General features: G+C 44.4%; 2 protein-coding genes across 3 annotated transcripts; one reads left to right on the top strand and one right to left on the bottom strand.

Moving 5' to 3' along the window:
• Nucleotides 1-222: 222 nt before the first annotated feature.
• On the bottom strand, nt 223-9,982 carry LOC130131534 (MOB-like protein phocein). The gene is made up of 8 exons (XM_056301254.1): nt 9,923-9,982; nt 8,967-9,029; nt 8,207-8,307; nt 7,721-7,763; nt 5,493-5,579; nt 4,678-4,757; nt 4,336-4,447; nt 223-2,262 (listed from the first exon to the last, which is right to left on the bottom strand). Exons 1-8 carry the CDS (start codon nt 9,980-9,982, stop codon nt 2,131-2,133), a joined length of 678 nt encoding a protein of 225 aa, XP_056157229.1. The 3' UTR covers nt 223-2,130.
• A 184-nt stretch (nt 9,983-10,166) lies between these two features.
• LOC130131541 (gamma-crystallin M2-like) lies at nt 10,167-16,589 on the top strand. 2 transcript variants are annotated; one of them, XM_056301269.1, is made up of 3 exons: nt 10,167-10,175; nt 15,680-15,922; nt 16,314-16,589. In XM_056301269.1, exons 1-3 carry the CDS (start codon nt 10,167-10,169, stop codon nt 16,587-16,589), a joined length of 528 nt encoding a protein of 175 aa, XP_056157244.1. The 2 variants fall into 2 exon arrangements, with proteins under 2 accessions (XP_056157244.1, XP_056157245.1); XM_056301270.1 differs by lacking the exon at nt 10,167-10,175 and adding an exon at nt 15,242-15,250.
• The last annotated feature ends 164 nt before the right edge of the window (nt 16,590-16,753 follow it).

Consider the following 16,753-nt stretch of genomic DNA (forward strand, 5'->3'; position numbering starts at 1 on the left):
GTTTTGTTTTGAAGGAGGCGTATGGTGGTCTGCAGCCCTCCCTGGATCAGCGACTGGGACGGCTCGGAAGAGTGGGGTAATTGTCCGGTTACAACTGGGGACAAGGGTCAGTAAACACTGTCCAATGACTACTTTTTATAGTAGCGACAACAAATCTGTTTTACTTCAGCAAGTTCAGTTAAAAGGGACACTTAAATGCAAATAAAGACTTCATTTGGTGGAGAAGTAGAGCTCAATTTAATAAAGCTGAATTGCGTCCTGTGAAGACTGCTAAGCAGCAGCTGGAAAACTACAACTCAACATTTATCTAGAACTTGAGAAAAGTATATAACATGTTTTACTACACCTGAGTTTGTGTCCAAGGAATCCATTATAAACTTTTTTTTTTTCAAACCAAGGCAGTTAACACATTACCCTACAAAAGATAAGATGGGGTGTCCAGGAAGCATAGCAGTCTAGTCCGTTGCCTACCAACATGGGAATCCCCGTTCAAATTACCTCCGTCTTGGTTGGGCGTCCCTACGCGCGCACACTTGTCTGTGGGTGGGAAGCCGGATGTGTCCTAGTCCCTACACTAGCGCCTCCTCTGGTCGGGGCAGAGGGAACTGGGGGGAATAGTGTGAGCCTCCCATGCGCTACGTCCCCCTGGCGAAACTCCTATGTCGGGGGAAAACAAGCAGCTGGTGACTCCACATGTATCAGACGAGGCATGTGGTAGTCTGCAGCCCTCCCCGGCTCGGCAGAGGGGGTGGAGAAGCGACCGGGACGGCTCAGAAGAGTCAGGTAATTGGCCGGATAGAATTGGGGAGAAAAATGGGGGGGGGGGGGGATTTTAAAACTAAACTCCCCGACAAAGATTAATCTTTCACACATTGTGATGTTATTACAGTGGTAGGGCACTTCATAGACCAGGAAATGACAAAATGTCAGATTTGTTTTGGAAATACATGTGAGACGGTTGTAAATATTAAGCATCTGATATATATATATTTTTTTGGGGTGGGGGTCCCCACCCCCCCAATTATATCCGGCCAATTACCTGACTCTTCTGAGCCGCCCTGGTCACTGCCTTACTCCCTGTGATCTGTGGAGGGCTGCAGACTACCACAAGTCTCCTCTGGTACATGTGGAGTCACCAGCCGCTTCTTTCACCTGACAGTGAGGAGTTTCACCAGGGGGACATAGCGCGTGGAACGATCACGCTATAACCCCCAGTTCCCCCGAACAGGCAACCAGGACACATACCCACATCTGGCTTCCCACCTGCAGACACGGCCAACTGTGTCTGTAGAGACGCCCAACCAAGCCGGAGGTAACACGGGGATTCGAACTGGCGATCCCTGTGTTGGTAGGCAGCAGAATAGACTGCCACGCCACCCGGACGCCCCCCAAGCATCTGCTATTTTAATAAGAAAATGCAAATGCATATCCCCCAAGGATGGAAGTAACAGAAAATACAGTGTCATTTGAGTTAATTTCTTAACATGAATATGGAATCCAATTCCTTAATTAAAAAAATACTACGGCAGTGCTCAACAATTGACATAAATCAGTCACAGAACCCAAAAAAAATTCCTCACATAATATGTATAAGCTCTTATTAGAAGGAAGTCCATAAACCCCTAATTTGCATCACATACAACAATAAACAAGTGTTCAAGTAATCTCAACCAGTGCCAAGCGGTATTGTACTTGTCTTCCGAGTATTTACATAACTGGGGCACAGGAGCACACCCGCCCCAACTCCCCCGCACAAACTACTCGTGAACACTTGATGAAACAGATATCTTAATACCAATATAAATATTGTGTTACAGCAGTAACTAAGCCAAACAGAAGCTTCTCTACAGAGAGGCGAGGGGCAGAAGCAAACTTCCCCGCTGTCCCGATATTTAAAAGCATGTGTGCCCACATCAGCATGATCCTTAGCAGTTAATGTCAGCTTGGAAATATGAAATCACCGGAGACCAGGGTTGATTTAAAGGCACTTTCACCCTATTCCGCTTTGTTTCTGCTGCCTTAGAAACATTTTTATGCTAATGTGGAAAACAAAACGGAGTTGAGTGTTAGTCAACCAGTGGGGTTATTGTGTGTATGCGTGAGAGAGAAAAGGAAGAAATGTCGGGGTCCTCAGGCTTCGCCCTCCACCTCTGTGTCAGCCTCCGTCTCATCCACCATGATGGGCACTATCAAGTTGTCCTTGGCTATGAGATTGTACTTAATGACAAACCGTGTGAACCGATGGCACAGGAAGGTTTCGTTCTGGAGAGAGGGGAGAGAAAATGTGTAATTCATTTCAAGAAGAAAAAACATGGAAAAACCTGCACACATCTGAAAGAGGAATACAGTGAAAAAGAATACTATGAGCTATGCCATCATTGGTACTTATATTTTGATAAGTATGTGACAAGTACCATTTTATTCACTATGCAATTAATGTGCTGAATTTTGTCCTGGTACTACTAGCAGACAAAAAAAATAGTAATAACAACTACTACTACTACTTTTGGCTGCTCCCATCAGGGGTCGCCACAGCAGCTCATCTATTTCCATTTTTTCCTGTCCTCTGCATCTTCCTCTGTCACACCAGCCCACCTACATGTCTTCCCTCACCACATGCACAAACCTCCTCTTTGGCCTTCCTCGTTTCCTCTTCCCTGGCAGCTCCATATGCAGCATCCTTCTCCCAATATTCCCAGCATCTCTCCACACATGTCCAAGCCACATCTCAATCTTGCCTCTCTTGCTTTGTCTCCAAACTGTCCAACCTGAGCGGTCCCTCTAATGTACTCGTTCCTAATCTTGTCCTTCGTCACGCCCAATGAAAATCTTAGCATCTTCAACTCTGCCACCTCCAGCTCCACCTCCTGTCTTTTCGTCAGTGCCACTGTCTCCAAACCATATAACATAGCTGGTCTCACAACCATCTTGTAAACCTTTTCCCTTTAACTCTTGCTGGTACCCTTCTGTCACACATCACTCCTGATACTCTTCTCCACCCACTCCACCATGCCTGCACTCTCTTCTTCCACACTCTTACTTTAGTTAGTTGACCCCAAGTATTTAAACTCATATGCCTTTGTCACCTATACTCCTTGCATCCTCACCATTCCACTGTCATCCCTCTCATTCACACATAGTATGTATTCTGTCTTGTATTCTCCTACTGACTTTCATTCCTCTTCTCTCCAGTGCATACTTCCACCTCTCCAAGCTCTCCTCAACCTGCACCCTATTCTTGCTACAGATCACAATGTCATCCGCAAACATCATAGTCCACGGAGACTCCTGCCTGATTTCGTCCATCAACCTGTCCATCACCATTGCAAACAAGAAAGGGCTCAAAAGCCAAACCTTGATGTAATCCCACCTCCACCTTAAACCCATCTGTCGTTCCAACCGCACACCTCACCACTGTCACACTGCCCTCATACATATCCTGCACCACCCTTACATACTTCTCTGCCACTCCCGACTTCCTCATACAATACCACACCTCTCGGTACCCTGTCATCTGCTTTCTCTAAATCCACAATGTAACTCCTGGCCTTCTCCATACTTCTCCATCAACATTCTCAAAGCAAACATCACATCTGTGGCGCTCTTTCATGGCATGAAACCATACTGCTGCTCGCTAATCGTCACCTCTCCTCTTAACCTAGCTTTTGTTACTCTTTCCCATCTCTTCATGCTGTGGCTGATCAACTTTATACCTCTAGTTGCTACAGTTCTGCACATCGCCCTTATTCTTGAAAATCGGTACCAGTATGCTGCTTCTCCACGCCTCAGGCATCCGCTCACTTTCCACAATTGTGTTAAACAATCTAGTTAAAAACTCCACTGCCATCTCTCTTAAACATTTCCATGCCTCCACAAGTATGTCATCGGGACCAACTGCCTTTCCACTCTTCATCCTAGCTGCCCTTACTTCCTCCTTGCTGATCTACCGCACTTCCTTATTCACTATCCCCACATCATCCAACCGTCTCTCGCTCTCATTTTCTTCATTCGTCAGCCCCTCAAAGCACTCCTTCCACCTTCTCAGCACACTCTCCTCACTTGTCGGCTCATTTCCATCTCTATCCTTGATCACCCTAACCTGCTGCACATCCTTCCCAGCTCGGTCCCTCTGTCTATGTCTACAAAAATATGGTAATAACTCATTTTTAAATATAATAAACATGTTATTTTTCAATGCCCTTTTATAGGGAGTGGGGCAGACAAATCTATAGAGAAGAGTTAGGAGTTGAAGTAGGTCGTAGCTACCTAGGAACTCTTGCCAATTTTAATTCTGAAATATTCTACTGAAATGGGGCAAATACTAGAGATAATTACCTCATACATGTCAAAAATCTGGCGGTGGTGGAAGTAGGCATGTGAGAATATTCTGTAGACTCGCCGACAGACTGAAGCCAGCTTGGCTACTGAGGATTCCTTAATGCTGACCCTGTAGCACAACACAGAGCGATCACTTCAAGCACATAGACCAGCGTTTAAACGAGAATTTGATTCAAATAGGTTGACCAGGCATTCAGCTGATCATCTCCAAGCCAGAAAAAAAAAGGTTTAAGCGTTAATCAAGAGAATATAGTCTTATGCATTACAAATGAATGCAATTCAAACAGTGGGTGAGTATGCCATGTTTTTGTGAGACAGAAAGCATTTGGCTCCTTTTACCGGCTAGGGAAGTACTTGTTACTGTTGAGTAGGTATGCAGCGCCATCCAAAATGTGTCTGGTGTAGTCGATGGCCGGGCACTGATGTGGGGGGAAAAAAACAACCTATATTTGAGCCTGAGAGAACATCGTCATTGGTACAAACAAGGAAGACCTTCAAAAATGTTTCCTCAAGTTAAGAGTCAGATGGTCAGATAGAACTATGCTAATTAATTTATTGGCTGGGTATTAAAGTTACACATTAATCATCCGGGTACTTCCGGGGGGGGGGGGGGTCAGATTATGCACATATACAAGCCTAACATATAGGACCTAAGTTTAATTTTTAAATTTTTTACAGTCTATTCACTGAAGATGGCAAGCAATGTTAAAGTTGCAAACACAAGACAGTTGTAGCAAACACAACAGACTGTTCCAAATTGATTATATATTATATAGCGATCGATAGATAGGTAGATATGTTGGACCCTACGAGTGGTGGACATCTTGAACACATAAAATGTCCTCAGCTCCACTTCTCTAAATCTTTAACCAGACTTCAGACTCCCCAGCCCCACTGAGGAGCACATGTGATCCTAAATTGGCAAATTGAAGGGCACAGGAAAGAAATTTAAGTGCATGCATCTAAAATAGCCCTCATCACTCCACTTCATTTCAAGTTTAACAAAAAAATTGTTTTTACTTGCAAGACTTTGTGCGAGTGTAATTAGATCAGTAACATCGTAGAGCCCCGGTTTCTTTGTACTTCAGACACGAGTAATTGAAACCAGATCTCGGTCATAAATGTATGTCTTAAATCTTTGTATTAGTAGGTACCTCTTTAGGAATCTTGTGAGCAGAACAGAGGAACATCCACTGCCCTGTTGCGGTCATCTGTGTGCAGGTATCTTGGTGGCACTCTACCTATGGATCGATACAGCACAGGAATTTAAAACAGATCAGTAAGTAATGGACAAACTGGACAATTTTAGCTACTCAAGGAAAGTCACAAAGTTGAATCAGTTCGTCTGGACACAACGTTTATTGAGAGAGAAACGTATCGTCACTCATCTAATTGACCTCTTCAGTCTCAACTGACTGCAGATATCCACACCCTTATACACAATACATTGGCATTACGACCAAAACCAACGATCTGTTTCGTATGCAAGTTGCCGTGGCCATTAACTAGAGTTTCAATGGCAACGTGTACTATTCTACAATATACAATGTGTATATTCTTTGTTGGAGAAAAAAAAAAAAGCAGCAAGGTGGCCCAGTGGTTAGCACTGTTGCCTCCAGCAAGAAGGTCCTGGGTTTGAACCTCAGGCCGTCCCAGGTCCTTCCTGTGTGGAGTTTGCATGTTCTCTCTGTGTCCGCGTGGGTTTCCTCTGGATGCTCCGGTTTCCTCCCACCATCAAAGACATGCATGTTAGGGTTATACTCCTGCCCCTGACCAGAGCAATGGAAAGATCTGGAGTTGGTCCCCGGGGCACTGCAGCTGCCCACTGCTCCTTCCATTATGATTGGTTCAATGCAGAAAACAAATGTCATTGTAACCAAACAATTGTACAATGACAAGTCAGTTTTATTTGTATAGCCCAATATATGTCTCTCAGGCGATGTGAAGAGGGAGCGACCATCCCTGAACCGGGGGGGGGGGGGCTGAGAGTACATCTGTCGCCATCTTACGATTACAACTATTTTCCAACCCTCTGTGAATAGTACACATGGCCACTGAAACTAAGTTGTTATGCCACTGTATTGTTTATAAGGGTGGGGATACCTGCAGTCAGTCGAGACTGAAGATGTCACTTAGATGAGCGATGAAACTTTCCTCTCAAACGTGTCCAGATGAACTGATCCAACTTTCAGGGATTTTCTTGCCGGGATTATTGAGCATGCAAAAACATACTCAAATAAATAACTTGCCTGATGTCTTACGTTTTCTATGATCAGAGAGATGCTGCTTAATATTGATCTTTATCTCCCCCATTCAATTATTGGTGAGGGGGGGGGGGTTTAGTTTTTCCAAGTTTCGGTGACATCACTCTTGAGCAGCCAACGATTTACCTGCAGTCCTACCTTTTCCGCTCATCGATGCAATCCATTATATTACAGCTGTCTAGATCAGGCACCAGATGGTAGCATGGCCATATATGTGTGAAATCTGTGTGAGGGCATGTCCTCTGTGTGGAGTTTGCATGTTCTCTCCGTGTCTACGTGGGTTTCCTCCCACAGTTCAAAGACATGTAGGTCAGGTGAACCGGCTAAACTACTAAATTGTCCCTAGGTGTGAATGTGTATGTGTCGGCCCTGTGATGCACTGGCGGCCTGTACAGGGTGTCTCCCCGCCTGCCGCCCAATGCCTGCTGGGATAGGCTCCAGCATCCCCGTGACCCTAAGTAACGATAAGCAGTTTGGATAATGGATGGATGTCTTTTTGCATGCTCAATAATCCAGGTAAGAAAATCAAAGGAAGTTGAATCGGTTCATCTGGACACAACGTTTATTGACAGATACGTTTCATCACTCATCTAAGTGACCTCTTCAGTCTAAACTGACTGCAGGTATCCCCACCCTGATAAACAATACAGTTGTATAACGACAGAAACCAACGACAATATCCATACACATTGTATATTGTAGAATAGTACACACTGCCATTGAAACTAGTTAATGTCACGGCAATTTGAATTCAATTTTGAATGTGAAACATCGTTGTTTTCAGTCGTCATGCCACTGTATTGTTTATAACTTCTTCGATTCGTCATCAGGTTTTGCAACATCTTGCAATAATAATATTTTTATACTAGAGTAATTAGTGATGTAAAAAAAAAACTTTTGCAAATGTACCCTTTTCCACATGCACAAATGCTAGATGCTTTGTTCGCAAAAATGGGCACCAGATGGCCGTAGGCTAAACTTAAGGGCATGCATTGCTACGCGAACCTGGGCCTACATCTGGGTTAAGTCATGCAGAATGACTTGTGATGGGTTCATTTCAAGTTAGGAAACTGGAGATGTTGATTCAAGTGTAAAACAAGAGGGCTGAGTTTGCATACCTGTAGTTTGGCCGCCAAGCCGTTCAACTCCAAACAAAATTGCCTGTAAAACAAAACAGGAATCGCAACACCAACGAAATTACCGTAAGTGTCACTGAGTCAATGAAATCGAACATCTACAGGACTGTAGCTTTAATGAAGATGTAATGTAGCTATACATAAAAATAACCATTTGCGCTTTAAAAATATAAAAGTGTGGCAAAAAATGTATTTGGGGAGAGATCATAGTTAGTGATCCGGGGAATATATCACTCAGTCAAGAGAACTGCTTTGACTTATTTAAAGTTAAACTTTGAAGAATTACCAGTAACCTTCTGGTTTGAGTACTATGACCTGAGTTCCAAGTTGTTTTAGTCCATGTGTTGTCTACAGTTTACTGTTAGTTTTCCAGGAATCAAAAAGAAACCTTAACCTTACCCTGGTGCCAGAAAAAAAGTGTTGTTTTGTTTTTTTATAAAAGAAAACAAGATTAAAACCGGTGACTACCTAAGATGTTCATACTTCCAGACTCCTTCATCCTGCCCCTCCGGAGACGCTAAAATTTTGTCGATGTCTGTGCAGTCCGTCCGGATGCTCTGCTGGATATACTAAGGAGAAACAAAGACAAAACCTCAATGACAACACAGTGGTGTCACAGCCTATTCTACAAGCTGGAATCAACGCATTAGGTTTATAACACAACGATGGCCAACAGACCCACTACAGAAGCCAGTAGCGACACCACTGCTGTGCGTTACTGCGTAACATGAAAGTCTGTCATCCTGAATGTCCTGCTGGTTGTCTACGCTGCCGGGTAGATAATTACATTCACATGTTCCAGGTCTGAAACCCTCCTGTTTGGCGGCTGGGATACCATACCTAACAGGTGACTGAAAATCAGCACTGTCCATTCTGCAAAGCAGTTAAATGCATTTAACCGCTGCGAATGTAATGAAATACTCCCTGATTAAACCACTGGAATACAGAAACTTTGTAGTCCAGTTGGCCTCAGGAGACCCAAGGTTGGGAACCATTGGTTTTAGCCACTGGGGGGCGCAGCAGAGAGATGCAGCTTGGAACAACGGTCCTTATTTATACTTGGGAGCATGTGGCCACAATTTATCTCGCATTACCTTTGTAGGTGGTTTAACTGTGTGACAGTGCACCTCGGGTGGTTTTAAACCGGAGTGCGGATTATCCACAAGTGTAACTTAATGCTGCAGTGTTAACAAAGGGGCGTGGCGCTAAACACCGCGCGCAGTCTTACCTGCTGCACGGCCAGCGTGCTGTCCATGTCGTCAAACGGCTCATCCGGCCAGTTGCAGAAATCCTGACGTCACATACAGACACATGGCGGTCAGCCAACAGCTCAAAAGACTTACTTTCCAGTTCCCGTGTTGGGCGAATGTCTGATCGCTGAAACATTAACAGCTGCGTCAAAGGAGGCAGAATCGGTTCATCTGGATACGACGTTTACTGGTGACACGTTTCATCACCCGGCTAGGCGGTGACGTCTTCAGTCTACAGTTCAAGTCAAACGCTTTCAGACGGAAGATGTCACTTTTGTTGAGTGATGAAACGCGTCCGTCAACAAACGGCGTATCCAGATGAACCGATTCAGCCCTCTTAGCTGGATCATTGAGCAGGCATCAAGACATTAATTAGTCAGTAACTGCGGGCTTATTTGTGAGCCCGTTAGAAGAAGTGATGCTGAGCGGGTCCGCCGTCGCTGACAGCCGTAACCGGCGCCAACGTGGAGGCGGACTCGCTGCTGTTGCTCCTCGTAATTCAACGCAGCGCAAAAAAATGTGAACTTTTATTCTATTTTAACATTTTACGCCATTATTGGACAGGGCAGCAGAGACGAACAGGGCGAAGAGAGAAACGGGGCAAAGGTTCTGAACGGGATTCGAGCCTGCGGTCCGGGGTGAACGTTTCTATTAGCTGGCCCAACTAACCTGGCGCGGGGTGACGCACGCCGCAGATAAGTCGGGTCGTTCACGTTTCCGCTGTCGACCAACAGAAGCGCAGTTATCCCACACACGTACCTCAGCTGCGGGACACCCGGCTACCCAAGCCGCTGGCCGTAGCCGACTTCCGCGCTAACCTGCGTGGGTTGCGTCGTTAAACTGTGTCGCGGAGCAGATCAAGATTGCGCCCAAATGAGCATCGTGTTAACATGTGACGCACACGTGTTAATAAACGATGTCTGAATGATTTTACCTGGGATTTAGTTCCTGGGCGATTTCTCCGCAAGACAGCGGTTCCTTCCGCCATGACCATCTCGCCTGAAACACGGATGCTGGATGGCGCGCTTTCCGCCTCAGGAGCGCCTCTTGTCGGATAACAGTGGCAACAACAACAAACTACAGCAATAGTAGTAATATAATTATCATGGAAGAAATTCTTTTTAGGTTTATTGGCGGTTGGCAAACAACAATTTGGTACATTACCGCCACCAACTGGAATGGAGAGGGTCTGAATGTCTGTTTACTTAAAAACAAAAAAAACCTCTTCTCCATTAAACTAGTTATTTCACAGGTTTCTGAGTGACTAAAAAGCCTGTCTGCAGCTGCTGCACACCTCCAGAAACTCCCACAACACCCAGAAATGTCCTTGCTGCACCTACAATTATGTCAATTCTCTCAGATTTTCTTTCTACCCCAGCAGAACAGTTACTCACTATTGCAAAAAAAAAAAGGCCAAACACTTCATCTGGTCCTTACAAAAGCACAACTCAGCATGCTGTCATATATGAAATGCAGCTCAAAATGCCGTACATTAGAAAGAAACAGACGAAACGATCACAAGTAAAAAATAAAAAAAGACAATCAAAAGGCAGTGTCAATGTGCTATAGAGTGAGTAATGAAAACTTAAAACGCTTAAGGGCAGAGAAAATAATGAAATAAAAAAATTGCAACCAAGAGATGGATGTAAAAAAAATCACGAAATGAATGATGTAATGATCAAGTAATACAAACGGCACAGCAGGCGATTTGGATTTAAAACCTAATCTTGGGTTTTACGTTTACATCTATTCATTTAGCGGACGCTTTTGTCCAAGGCGACTTGCATAAGAGGCTAGAAACCATCAAAGCGTACATCGACCATTGGGTCGACCTCCAACTTGAGGGCCTGAGCGCCCTGTTTCTACATTTAACCACATACAAGAGTGCAAGTTAGCTGTGAGGACTCGGGGTAGGGGTTTAAAAAAAAGTAAAAGTTGTGTTAGTAGGATTTTTCAAGCTAGTTTTAGGCAAGATTGAGATGGCTTGGGCATGTGTGGAGGAGAGACGCTGGGTGTATTGGGAGAAGGATACTGAATATGGAGCTACCAGGGGAGAGGAAAAGAGGAAGACCAAAGAGGAGGTTTATGGATGTGGTGATGGAGGACATGCAGGTGGCTGGCGTGATAGAGGAAGATGCAGAGGACAGGAAGAGGTGGAAACAGATGATCCGCTGTGGCGCCCCCTAACGGGAGCAGCCAGTAGTAGTAGTAGTAGGTTAAGCTTTAGTTAGAACGTGCTCTCTTAACTACCATGTCATATATCATTATATCATTGCATGTTATATAAGGGCTATGTGATAATTTTCAGAAAACACTTCTGTCTTTGAAATTAGCTGTGTCACTCATTTCCGCGTGAGAAACCATCCATCCATTATCTAGACCGCTTCAGGGTCGCAGGGATGCTGGAGCCTATCCCAGCAGTTGTTGGGGGGCAGGCGGGGAGACACTCTGGACAGGCCGCCATGCTATCACAGAGCGCCTGCGCGCCCACACACACACACACACACACACACACACACACACACACACACACACACACACACACACACACACACACACACACACACACAGGGACAATTTAGTACGGCCGATTCACCTGACCTACATGTGTTTTGGACCGTGTGAGGAAACCGGAGCACCAGGAGGAAACTCAAGCAGACACGGGGAGAACGTGCGAATTCCACACAGAGGACCACCTGGGACGACCCCCAAGTTTGGACAACCCCGGGGTTCGAACCCAGGACCTTCTTTGTGTGAGGCGACCGCGCTAACCACTGCGCCACCGTATTGCCCACGTCAGAAACAAAAAAATGTAAGAAATAAAATAAAATAAAAAATGTCGATTTGTTGGGTTTTTTTTAACTCTTACCTATTTTATTTAGTACTTTTCTCTAAAATCATCGCCTATGTCAGGGATCGACAACCTATGGGCACGCGGGGCAAATTAAATGTAAAATAAATAGCGCAAGGGCTGATGGGACTGTTAACGTTCGCGTTAAATAGTGTTTTTAGTGATGTTGTGTTCATGTTTTGATTATTTTTGTGCTGTTTGTTTGGGGGTGCGACTCGGACTAATGCCCCATGTACATTAGTCGACTTTTACCCCGATGTTAAGTCCCCGACGGAACTCCCGACTAATTTTACAGTCGCAGAATAATCTTGGAAGGAATCGTCACAAAATCGCGAGTCTGTCAGTTTTAACAGTCCTATAACGAGAGATGGTCAAAGAAAGACGGCCTTGTCCTGTCCCGCTCCAGTCTGGAAGCTGTTGGCGACCTACCGGACCGTTTCAAAATGGTTTGATTTTGTCGGGGCCGTGCAGTGACGCAACCGTTCGCGTGGATCGTCAACTGCCAATGAGTTTACAATAAAACCAAATGCCGACCGCCGTTAAAACCGAGGAAGAAGAATAAAAAAAAATGTTTGCTATCCGCCAGTAAAAAGCGAAGAAGAAGAAGAAAACAACCAAAAACATGGCGGGGAAGACGTGGACGAGACAAGAAGAAGAGGTGTCGGTGGAGCTGTGGCAGCAACACGACTGCCTTTTTAACATGGCGGCAGACGTTGACCATGACAGAGAGGGGAAACATAAAAGGTGGTGCGAGATCGACGATGCCCTTCAACTGCCTGGTCAGTTAAATCTTATTTCAAGCTAACGTTAGCTAATGTTAGCTAGCAAACTATTTTTACCCCCTCAGCTAACGTCATCGAGCGCTAACTCATACAACACGAATGTGTAGATTGTTGGGGGATTAGCTAGCCTAACTAACGTTATGAGTAGACGACCATTTTATTAACCGACCGATTGTGGAACCGTGACTCAGACTAGTGATTTAATAGTGACGTCGGGGGACGCCATAGTTCGGCAACCAATTGCCGTGTGCAAAATGAGCACTTCCGGGATCGTGCGGCGTTTGGCACACGGGAGCTTTGCCTCTCGGCCCCTTCCACGCCAGCGCGCCACAATACTTTTCTTTTAAACACATTTTAACGGTAATAGTTAACTTAATGTTGACTTTAACGGATAATTTTGTAATTGATATATATATATATATATATATATATATATATATATATATATATATATATATATATATATATATATATTGCTTTTGACAGCAAGAGAGCGCACACAAGCGACATGGCCAATCATCCCCCCCCTCCCCCTGATTCGCGCAGAGTCATTACAGCGGTAGTGATGACTTAGCATGGCTGGCTAGCTGGCTAGCTTTCTTCCCTTTTCTTTTCTGCTTCATGTCAAGAACTGCTGACATGGCAGAAGCAACATCGCCTAATATTCGCCTCTTTCAGCCAACTTGGACAAACGAATTCGGGTTTATTTCACGAAGGGACCGAGCTGTGTGCTCTGCTGCGAAAATGTGTGCTAAAATTTTGCGTGTCGAACTTCAATGTTAAAAAACGTCATTTTGAAACGAGGCCCGGGAGAAACGTCAAAGGCCGATGAAGCTGAATCAATGGAGCGGGCAGCGGCCCACCCAGTACGGGAAGCAAAGCAGCGTGTTTACAACCCGATGTGCCGCCCAAAACCAAGCTACAGAGGGCAGCTATAAAGTCGTACAGTGCATCGCTAAACACGGGAAGCCATTCTCCGATATAAAGGAGGCTTTCCTCGGCAGTTTGGAGGTCATATCTGATGGCTTAACAAAGACAGGATCAAAGAAATGTCCTTTTCCGCGAGAACTGTAAAGACGCATTACGGACACCTGCATTGAAAGATGGCGTCGGTATTCAGCGTAGCGCTTGGCGAGAGTAAACGGCGATCTAGACGGGGAGACAAGCAGCAGCAGTACACAAATACACAGGGAAATGGAGAAATGCTCATTAATGAAAATGAACTGACATTAGGGTCTGTGATTTTGTTGTTGTTGTAAAGTGGCACGGGACATCCAAAAGGGTGCCGACCCCTGGTCTAGCTGCAGGAAAGTTTCAGAGCACAGAGACTCACTGTTCGAAACCAGTCACCATATGTCAATGATAAAAACTGACTCTACTTTCCCCTTCATTGTAGTTTATCCTAGACGTGCCAAAAATGTAACTCAAACAGACGTAAAACGTGTAAAATCTAATATGTCAACAGAATTTTCTCTTAGCTATAGGGGGATTGTTGGTACAGTAACTGCTCTTTTTTTAAAATTATTATTATTTTCCTGAATAACTTATTTGATGTGACATGTATGTCAGCCGTGTGGATCTCGTCCACCTGCCAGGTAAAGTGATGGGCTTGGGTTGTCCAATGAATCTGCAGTGGGCGGTATTGGCAGAGTCCCACAGAATGATGGCTGCTATCAAAGCTGTGGACGTGGGAAACCACACGTTGCTAGATGAAGATGCTATGTTGCATTTAGGCAGTCTTTAGCATGTTTCACTTAGAGACCCACAAGGCTGTGATTTGCATGGAGCAGGCCTGGGTGTTAAATTTGAAATCAAAATGTCAAAGCAAGTACCAAACTCATCTGCATTTATCTTTTTGAACTCTTATCATTACAATAGCTTTAATAATAAATCATTAGAGAATGCTGACTGCTAAAGCATAGTTGTATAACTTAACCAAACGTTTTGCAAAGCTGCATCGTATTAAAAATGACGCATTAATGTTTGCAGCTTTTCATGTCTTGTTTTTTTCTTAACTTGCATTGTTTGTTGTAGTCTAACCGGTGCAGTGGCTACTTCATACTTGTGCTGTTGTCAGACAAAGTAGGTGTGGGTCAATAGAAACTGCCCACGAATATCACCACCATCATCTTTTACTGCTATGGTTTTAGAAAGAAACCAATCTGCAGCTGACCAGTCTGTCTGCAGCATACCAGCACATGGACTTTGAATTTTTTTTTGTCATTATTTCACCTTGTGCAACCCATCATATAACACAAGTGACTGCAAAGGGTTGTGATGATCTGAGGAATTCCAGACTCCAAAAATGTATTTGTGACTTGTTGATTACAGCCCACTTGCAGGATTAGTGAATAAAATGTCTTTTGGTGGGCAACATACTGTAAAAAGGGAAGAGGGCAAATAATGTGCCGGGCTAGGCCGTATGCATTGATGAATCAGGGTTTTTATCTGTATGGACTGGATCAAGACCTTGGCAGGATGGCAAAAGCGCCAAATCCCCGCTCATTAAAATAACAAAACGTCTAATCCAACCACTTTTGATTGAGGTTTATAAAATAGCCTAGTGCCTCTCTGCAGCGGATACTACATTGACGGAACCGGTTCCAGCTGTCTGTGCAGGATGAGTAAGGTTCGTGAGAAATAAATTATCTTTTTTGGGTGGAGATGGTAAAATATATTATTATATTTCTAATCTGTAGAAAAAACTTAGATAGTTTTGCAGTTTGGAGTGTTGATGAGAAAGGTAGCATTTTCTGTTTAAATGAAAGTATAGTGGATAAAGAACAAGCTTTCCGATATATTTAATATTGCACTGTACAGTTATCTGCAGTGTTATTCTGCATTTTCTACATTTAAATGTACCTTTTCTACATTTGAATTGAATTATTTTTATTAGCTCTGTTGAGTAAGTGACCCTGAATAGCCATGTATTGAAAATGTTATTCGGGTTTTTACTGTTTTCTCGTGTAATCCTGGAAATCAGCGGATAGCTGTCAAAACGGCGTGTGCAGTGGCGTTGATATTCTAGACAGTTAATCCCTTTGGCTTCTGGCTCTAGATCACGTTTTACGAGGACAAGAACTTCCAGGGTCGCTCCTATGAGTGCGACTCGGACTGCCCAGACATGCATCCCCATTTCAGCCGCTGCAACTCCATCCGGGTGGAGAGTGGCTGCTGGGTGCTGTACGAGAGGCCTAACTACGCTGGTTACCAGTATGTGCTGACCAGAGGAGAGTACCCCGAGTACCAGCGCTGGATGGGCTACAACGACTCCATCCGCTCATGCCGTACCTTCTCCTATGTGAGTATCAGGGAACTGAAAGAAAAAGGGAGTGATTGGACACATACTTTTTTTTTCCTTTCTCTTTTTTTTTTCTCCACAAAGTTTAGAGATTAATTTGTTTTGGTGTTTACACACGTCTGTGTCACAATTGTCAGTTTATTCATCAAGTTTATTTATATATGCCTCCAGTCACAGTTAGTCTCAACGGAGCTTAACATGCCCACAAGTGAAAACAAATTGATGCAGATTTCACTAATTTGCACAGTTACTTTGCTTTACAAATGCCAATATTAGATAAGTTAATTGAACTTCCAGCCTCAATTTAAACCAGCTGGTTGCTGTTGGTGATCAAACAGCCCCTCCGGTGGTTGACCTGTGTTTATCTGTTGTCACACCTTTGTCCCAGCAGACCAGTGGAGGGCCTTACCGTATGAGAATCTATGAGAGGCCTGACTTCCAGGGTCAGATGATGGAGTTCAGTGACGACTGTGACTCCGTGCAGGATCGCTTCCGTAGCCGTGACATCTACTCCTGCAACGTCATGGATGGCTACTGGACCCTGTATGAGCACCCCAACTACAGGGGGCGCCAGTACTTCATGAGGCCTGGCGAGTACAGGAAGTTCAGTGACTGGGGAGCCACCTGCGCCACCACTGGCTCCTTCCGCCGGATCACAGACTTTTAGTGAACAAATCAACCTCTGCCTAATTGAAAATAAAAATTGATAAATCACATTATCTCTGTTGCCATTGTCTTATTTTTACTGAATTCAGGTCCATATTGTGGTATGAGTGCCTACCCATAAATCAGAATACCATTTGTTCTCTGATTTTTGTCGTGTGCCTCGTC

This window comes from Lampris incognitus, chromosome 21, assembly GCF_029633865.1.
Source record: "Lampris incognitus isolate fLamInc1 chromosome 21, fLamInc1.hap2, whole genome shotgun sequence".
Lineage (NCBI taxonomy): Eukaryota > Metazoa > Chordata > Actinopteri > Lampriformes > Lampridae > Lampris > Lampris incognitus.

Coding starts and splice junctions, on each gene's coding strand:
- LOC130131534 (XM_056301254.1), bottom strand. CDS start 9,982: ATGGTCATGGCGGAAGGAACCGCTGTCTTGCGGAGAAATCGCCCAGGA. Junction 4,758..5,492: donor CTCACAAGATTCCTAAAGAG/GTACCTACTAAT, acceptor CCCCCACATCAG/TGCCCGGCCATCGACTACAC. Junction 4,448..4,677: donor AACAAGTACTTCCCTAGCCG/GTAAAAGGAGCC, acceptor GTTGTGCTACAG/GGTCAGCATTAAGGAATCCT.
- LOC130131541 (XM_056301269.1), top strand. Junction 15,923..16,313: donor CATGCCGTACCTTCTCCTAT/GTGAGTATCAGG, acceptor TTGTCCCAGCAG/ACCAGTGGAGGGCCTTACCG.